The sequence below is a fragment of the Myotis davidii genome, unplaced genomic scaffold (assembly GCF_000327345.1).
Source record: "Myotis davidii unplaced genomic scaffold, ASM32734v1 scaffold4584, whole genome shotgun sequence".
Lineage (NCBI taxonomy): Eukaryota > Metazoa > Chordata > Mammalia > Chiroptera > Vespertilionidae > Myotis > Myotis davidii.
The window spans coordinates 16,735-24,593 of record NW_006295086.1 but is presented as its reverse complement, the minus strand read 5'-3'; the positions used below and the strand labels follow the sequence as shown (position 1 = coordinate 24,593).

Here is a 7,859-nt window from a genome sequence, read left to right as displayed (position 1 = left end):
CCCCAACCCCAGCAACTATGCGTGCGCCTGCTCCTGGAGTGCATACCTACCCCTGCCATGCATTCCCTTGCGCCTGCTCCTACGCCTGCGTCTGCTGGTCTTTCCCCCGCCCCCCTCCACCCGTCCCTACATGCCTGAGTTTGCGACTGCGCCCAGTGAGCAGGCATGCGCCTTCATCCCCAGTGACCATGCGTGCGCCTGCGCCCAACGAGCTTGCGCGTTTGCGCCCAAGCCTGGCGTGGGTGCATGCGTGCGTGCGTGCGTGCGTGCCTGCGTGCCTGCAGTGCGTGCGCCTGCACCTAGAGAGCATGCGCCTGTGTCCACCGTGAGACCATCCTATGTGCGCATGTATGTGCGTGCCCTAAGCTCCTGCGTGCACAGAGCGCCTGCGTGCGTGCGTGCGCATGTGCCTGGCGTGTGCACCACTTCCCAGCGTTTGTAAGCCTGCGCGGGCCCACATTTCCTGCAGTGGCAAGTTCTGGTCTCAGTGCATATTGGGAAAAGCAATTGTCCACAAAGCGAAATGGCTGCCCGGGGCCAGAGTGGCCTCCCGGGTTCTTCTCTCTTGCGGCCATACCCTCGTTGGCCGCCAGATGGCGTGCGAGGACCATAGATGGGTCTGGTCTTCTTGGTTTCCCACTGCCCTTTCCCCCCTCTGGCCTGGTGAACCCAGCTTCCTGATGTCCTTGGTGTTGAAGCCCCTTCTACTGCCGCAGTCCGTATGGAGGTGGGAGAGAAGAAGGGAGGTGGGTGCCCGCGAGGAGCCAAAAGGGGCTCCTGCGGCCTGATCCCATTTCGCAGGGTGCCCTGGAGTCAGTCATCCGTGACACTGGACCCTAGTCTTCAGAGCTGTCCGGGGACAGGGACTGTGGACATGCGGGGAGGGCAGCTGGACCATTCACCCTGCAAGGGACGCCCGGGTGTACCTACCTGCTCTGGGCCCTGGGATTCCTTAGGGAGGGCCTTAGTTTCCAAGAGTTTGGTGAGGAAGGCTGATGGGATGGGCGGGGAGATCCTGCAGGGCAGTGGAATTGTCCAAAACTTGAGGAATTCGGCTCTATTCTAACTTTGGTCCTCCTTCATCACACGTACAGAAAGAGGTGATATGGCACAGTGATTAAGAGCATGGACTCCTGTGCTTGGTATTTAATCTAAGCTCTGTCACTCTGGCCTTGGGTATCTTTCTCATTGACTCTGTGCTCCAGTTCCCTCACCTTCAGAATAGGCATAATGATAGTTCCTATCACACAGGGTTGTTGTGAGGGTTAAATGGGTTTGAATGTGTAAAGCATTTACTGCCACAAAGTTTATTAAAACTTAAAGCTAAATAAATCAGCCCCCAGAAGAATATTTCCTTCCATTGTAATTATTAAAGAACACTCAGAAAGTTGGCCTCTGCTGCCCTTTATTGGCATGATTTCACTTAATACAGAGTAGCTCATATTCCCCCGACTGAGCTTCTAAAAAATATTTTATTGGTTTTTTAGATAGAAAGGAGGGGAGTGTAATACATTTACTGCCACAAAGTTTATTAAAACTTAAAGCTAAATAAATCAGCCCCCAGAAGAATATTTCCTTCCATTGTAATTATTAAAGAACACTCAGAAAGTTGGCCTCTGCTGCCCTTTATTGGCATGATTTCACTTAATACAGAGTAGCTCATATTCCCCCGACTGAGCTTCTAAAAAATATTTTATTGGTTTTTTAGATAGAAAGGAGGGGAGAGATACAGGGAAACATCAATGATGAGAGGATCACAAATCAGCTGCCTCCTGCATGCTGGAAATCAAGCCTATAACTCTGGCATGTGCCCTGACAGGGTATCAAACTGGCAACCTTTTGGTGCATGGGATGATGTCCATCCAACTGAGGAACACTGACCAGGGCCCACTAAACTTTTATTTTGGGGCTTTACATCTAAAACATAGGACAGGGTATCAAACTGGCAACCTTTTGGTGCACGGGATGATGTCCATCCAACTGAGGAACACTGGCCAGGGCCCCACTAAACTTTTATTTTGGGGCTTTGAGCTATTTTCCTCTTTGTTATGTTGCAATCTGGGCATTTCAGGTTTATGATATTTCTGCATGAAGAACAAACAGGTGAACTTTAAGCTAAGCACATTTATTCACTGTGGACAACTGTTGTTATCCTGTGGCAGAGTCTATCAGAGGTAGTACAATAGTGGAAAGGGATGTTCTCTTCTATGCAGAGAGTGTAACTGTGTCAAAAATTGGCAGTATCTGTATGTATTAGACTACTAGATCTTTAAGCACATTTATTCACTGTGGACAACTGTTGTTAACCTGTGGCAGAGTCTATTGGAGATAGTACAATAGTGGAAAGGGGTGTTCTCTCCTATGCAGAGAGTGTTACTGTGTCAAAAATTGGCAGTATCTGTATTAGACTACTAGATCTTCGATCTAGTTACAGCCAGAAGTATTACCTTGCCTATCTCTAAACGCTTGACTTGCAGATAATTCATTATGGGCCTGGAAGACCTCTAGGCTATCACATTGCTCAGCAAGGCTTACTGTGACATTTTTACTAAGATTTTCTTTTTATGGGCTATACCTCCTGTAATTGTGGTGACTCCTCTCTGAGGCTAAGGGTGAAGGAGCCTTATTCATCCACTTGTCCCTGTGTTACAGTAGACCCTCAAATTGCTCTTTGCAGAGAATCTTGGCTTTAGTCACAAACTTGGTGAGGACAACCTCTATTACCATAATTCTATAGAGGATGTGGGATAGAACAGGACTTTGATTAAATCCATGGTAAAGCTAGCTCAGGGCTCCCAGAGTTAGGAGACAAACTCTTTAGGTCTTCCAAGTTTATCTTTAGCTCAAGCATGTTTGTCACAGACAAAGGTGAAGTGGATGTATCACGAAATCCCGTTGGCTAAAAGATTAGCATTATGTAAGCAGACCATTTTTGATATCTGGCTGGGCTACAGCAGACCATCAGTAGAAGCAGCATAGAAAGGCACAGTATTCACTTGCCTGCAGATCTTCCAGGTACAGCTGGAGGTGGTGTTTGGTTTGTCCCTGCTGCAGTACTTTGGAGTGAGTCAGAATCAAGGTGATGGTGAGCTACGTTTTCATTTTATGGAATGCGGGGCTCATGCTCTTAATAACCTGACTTAGTCTTTTCCTTTGGCCTAGTGGGCATATGACATTTTTGGCACTGGAGGCCACCAGGTAGCAGCACCATCACTCAGGATAGAGATTCTGGAGGAGGCATCAGCTGAGAAAACAAATCCCTTGGAAGCACCTTAGGATGGGGATGGTGATGGAAGGTGCAAGTGTTGGTGTGATGTGTGGCCAGGGAAGAAGGAAGACCTCCCAAAGAGCTCAGCGTTAGGGACAGCTGAATTAAGGGTTGGCAAAAGCATAAAAGGCTCAGACTTCACCCAGTACACATGGGGATGGCCTTTGTAGGAAGGGAGTACTGGTGCTGGGGTCCTCCTGAGGAGGAGACAGTCTTCTCCCCAATATGGAGGCATGCTGGGCTCCCCTCAGCCCCACTCTCAAGGAGAGAAGCCTGCTATGTCCACAGAAGGTGACATCAGTGTGTAGGGTAAGCAAAGACTAGTCCCACAATATTTACTCCATAAGGGCACTCATTATTTTTTTCAGCTCCTTGGCTGGTTTTGAGGAAAAGAATGTGGTCATCGAGCTGGGAGAGTCCTGGCAGGAGAAGCCTGCAGTCCCCAGAGGTGGCCACAGAGACCCAGCTGCACCTACCCAGCAGCCTGAAGATCCCAGCACTCCAGAGCATCAGAGAAGCCCCAGAATACCCCAGAAGTTCATGGACTTGAAGACCCAGACCAGCAGCAGGTAAGGGTAATGCTATGCTGGTCTACTTCCTGCCCAAGCTGGAATTTGGTCAGACTCCATGACCCAGGTGTAGCCTGCTCTCACCCCATGTTCATGCCAGTGCCTGGTATATCACACACTCAGATGCTCACCCTTGTGCCCATTGTGGAGTTAGAATGGTGACTCCCTGGGCATGGAGCTGTGTCAGGGGTCTTCCTGTAGTGCATGGAGCTGGGATGAGGCCTTTTGTGGGAGCAGGTATTTGTGCTCAGAGATAAGAAGCCCTGGCTAATACTTAACATGTAGACTATTGGTAGAAGCAGCATAGAGAGGCACAGTATACATGCACTTCAGGTTGGGAGTCCAAAGTAGGATGAAGGCTATTTGTGTGTTGACAGGGGGACGGTAGTGAGTGAGAGAAAGCAACAGGGTGAAGCAGTGAGAGTGCGAGAAAGAAAGCATGAATAAGCAGGCAGTAGAGAGGGTGACAGTGGCATTGAGGGTGGCAGTGGGATTGTGATTGGCGATGTGTTGGTGTGTGTCAGTGAGAGGACAAGTATGACTGTGATTGGAGGTGACCATGTGGTATGGGTTGAAGTGTTCAAATCAATGCTCTCCTGACAGCATCTGAAATGCTGGCTCCTACACCTCGTAACCTATACAGCTTACGAAAATGTTGACAGATTGTTAAGATGCAGCGAGCTTGTATTGCTTGGAGATTTCAGAAAGAGCAATTGAAAGCTTGTACCATTTCCAAACCAAGCAAATGGTTTCTCACCCAAGACAGAAATGCTAGAAGGGGAGAGCTGAGACTCTTACAACCCCAGGAGACAGTAGATGGTACTTGTGGCTTCTCTTGCAGGGATAAAATAAAAAATGTTCATACATCCTCAAGTTACTGGGGTTCTTACTATAACGTAGAGAGTCCATAGTTAGTGAGATGGAAGCTATTTTTATGGCCAGACTATTCTATTAAATAAAAGATTTTTTTATTTAAGAATATCCAACTTGTTTTTTACTCCTTTTCTTGTCCTTGACCCCAGTAGGAGCCCAGACCAAAGTTACTGATCAAACACCTTTGAACTTCCAGCCACATCATTTGGCTTCCTACACTGCTCAGTGCTCCCATTAGTGAGAGTGGGTGCAAAAAGTGCAAGCTTTATATGAAGGAAAATACTATTGGATTTCTCTTTTGGTTAGGTGGGGAATTGTCAGGAGGGGTTTTCTTTGCAGGTGGCATGAGGTTGGAGCTAGAAGATTTTGCCTGGTATACATGCTGTGAAGGAAAGACAAAGTCCGGGTGGTGGCAGTGGAGGAAGGGTTAATTGGTGGCTTGGTGGGAAGTGCTGAGGAGGGCTGAGCAGGCACCTATTCCTAGGCTAAGTAGTGTGACTCACCTTCTGATGCCCCTGGGGCCACAGATAGCTTTCAGGAGAGCAAGATGACTGAGATGACAGACCAGAGCAGCCGTGATTTGTAGGAAGATTCCTTCCACCTGCCATGTGTAGCATCAGGCCCGGGGCTATAAAGCAAGATGATTCAGACCAGTTAGAAGACATCTGTTCAGCCAAGAGGTGATGAGGCCATAGTCTTGTTGCTCTGTTAAGGGGAAAGGTGAGAGAAAATGGTAGCAGAGGCTGTTCCAAAAATTTCATGGTTTGGCAACTTGGTGGATGGTGTGGGCCCCCAACCATGACAGGAACTAGCTAAGGGCCCACAACAAGGTTGTGGGGGTGTTGTGCAAATGGCACTTGAGCCATGTTGAATATGAACTGCCTGTAAGGAATCCAGGCAACAATATCCAATAGGCTATGAGTAAACAGGCCTGAAATTGAGTGAAGATTAGACCTGAGGCTAGACAGTGAATGAGGATGCCTGGAAAATAAGATTACCTGGAGGGGGTAGAATGTCATTTCTCTGGAATTTTGTTTATTCTGCTGGTCTTTCTTCCTCCTGTTCTTTTGGGAAGGAGTGGCTTATTTGGTTGTCAAGTTGGGGATTGCAGAGACCAAGCTTGGCCCTAATTCTCCACCTTTGGAAACATATGACTTTAGATGTACAGCCCAGAAGGTTCCCCTTAAATTCTCTGCTTCTCTCCACAAGCATCTGTGGCCAGTGGTCTTGCCAGGCCCTTGGCTGGATGAGTAAGTCCCTGTGGTTCAGGAATGCAAGGGGAGTCATCCTTTTGACTCTACATGTAAAGCCATTTGCTTCACCAGCTGACATTTATCTCCATTTTCTGCTTTTCTTTTGTCTCAAAAAGAAAAAAAAAAAAGGAGGATAATAATTATTGGCCTTCTAAAACTCTAATAGGATATATGTAAAAAGAAAAAAGGTTGTTTTTTTTTAAAAAAAAAAAACAAGAGAGAAAGGCAGATGGATCAGAATTCTGGAAAATAATATTGAAGGGTCTTCTAGAGGAAGAGGAGCTGAGGAAAAAGACAATTTTGGATAAATGGAAGAAACTAGAAAGAGTACAGTCATGAAAACCAAGCAAGGCTGAGGTAACTTTCCTGTAACTGATATTAATAATACCTATTTTAGAAAATTTCCTCCAAAGAATACATCATAATACATCTCAGTATTAAAGGAAGCACTTCAGTAAAGTGGAAAGTTGAATTATTAACCATCACATTCCAAATGATACCAACAGTATTATATTTCATGTAAATCTACTTTAGACATGATGCTCCCATTTTAGATGAGTCAAGACATAAAAAAAAAAAAAGCCCTGGTCGGTGTGGCTCAATTGATAGCACATGATCCCATGCACCAAAAGGTTGCTGGTTCAATTCCAAGTCAGGGCACATGCCTGGGTTGTAGGCTCAATCCTCAGTAGGGGGCGTGCAGGAGGCAGTCGATCAATGTTCCACTCTCACATTGATGTTTCTCTCTTTCTCCCTTTCTCTCTCTCTAAAAATCAATAAACTATTAAAACAAAACAAGACAAAAAAGACATAAAAAAGAGTTTATACAACAGAGTGTTTGAATGGCAAAAAACAAACCCAGCATATTTACTCTCAAAAGAGGAAAAATCTTACTTTTGGCCCCAAGGAATACTATTTCTACAGTTTGCAATTTAGGGTTGGTGATCCCTACCCAACCCAATGGCACAATGCCGAGAGTTTGTGACAATAAAGCTAAAAATGTCAGTTTATATTTAAAAAAATAAAATAAAATAAAATATTGGTTATGGTCTGGCCAGTGTGCTTCAGTGGTTAAGCACTGACCTATGAACCAAGAGGTCACCGGTTCAATTCCTGGTCAGGGCACATGCCCAGGTTGTGGGCTCAGTCCCTAGTGTGTGGTGGGTAGGAGACAGCCAATCAATGATTCTCTCTCATTATTGATGTTTCTATCCCTTCCTCTCCCTTCCTCTCTGAAATCAATAAAAATATATTTAAAAAACATGGTTTGATATGGCTGCAGTTTATGATAAGGAAGCAGTGGGGGAGATGATGTTAGCTGGATAGTGTTCAGACAAAAAAAAAAAAAAGAGTTAACCTAGCAAGCCTCAGACTCTCTGAAATCAATAAAAATATATTTAAAAAACAGCTACAGAATGAAGCTTGTGTGTCCAAGGGAGGAAATACCTGCCAGATGCGTTAAGTTTGCAGTCCAAAGAGAGTGAGCAAACTTGAAGGTGAAGGGTCAGTGAGGTCAGGGTGTGGCAGGTTCTAGCCTCGAGCAGGAAAGAGAGGGCTGTATCTCTGAAGCAGGAGGGAAGGTTGAGTGCAGATGTAGGTCAGAAGGCAGGGGAAGGAATGAACAGACTAATGTGAGCAACTTTATTTGTTCTGTGAATTAATGAACCACACATTCCACAATTAAACCAAATTTTACTTAGCTACTAGTTCCTGCCAAGCCATATACTGCACTAGGGATACAGAAAAATAAGACTTGGTCCCTGCCCTTTAGGAGGTCACAGCCCTTGACAGTGGTAAGCGCTTACCTGTGGGTATGGATACGGCACTATGGCAGCATACTAGAAGGACCGTGTGACTTGGCTGTTCTCACAGAATCAGAGAAGGCTTCATGGAGGG

The 7,859-nt window shown here is 45.9% G+C and overlaps 1 protein-coding gene across 1 annotated transcript in view; it reads left to right on the top strand.

Moving 5' to 3' along the window:
* The window catches only part of ZNF185 (zinc finger protein 185 (LIM domain)), a 49,571-nt gene that overhangs the window by 25,104 nt on the left and 16,608 nt on the right, over window positions 1-7,859 (top strand). Inside the window, exon 16 of the mRNA XM_006769698.2 lies at window positions 3,637-3,831. Within this exon, the coding sequence (XP_006769761.1) occupies window positions 3,637-3,831 (195 nt within the window). The remainder of the gene's footprint in view (window positions 1-3,636; window positions 3,832-7,859) is intronic.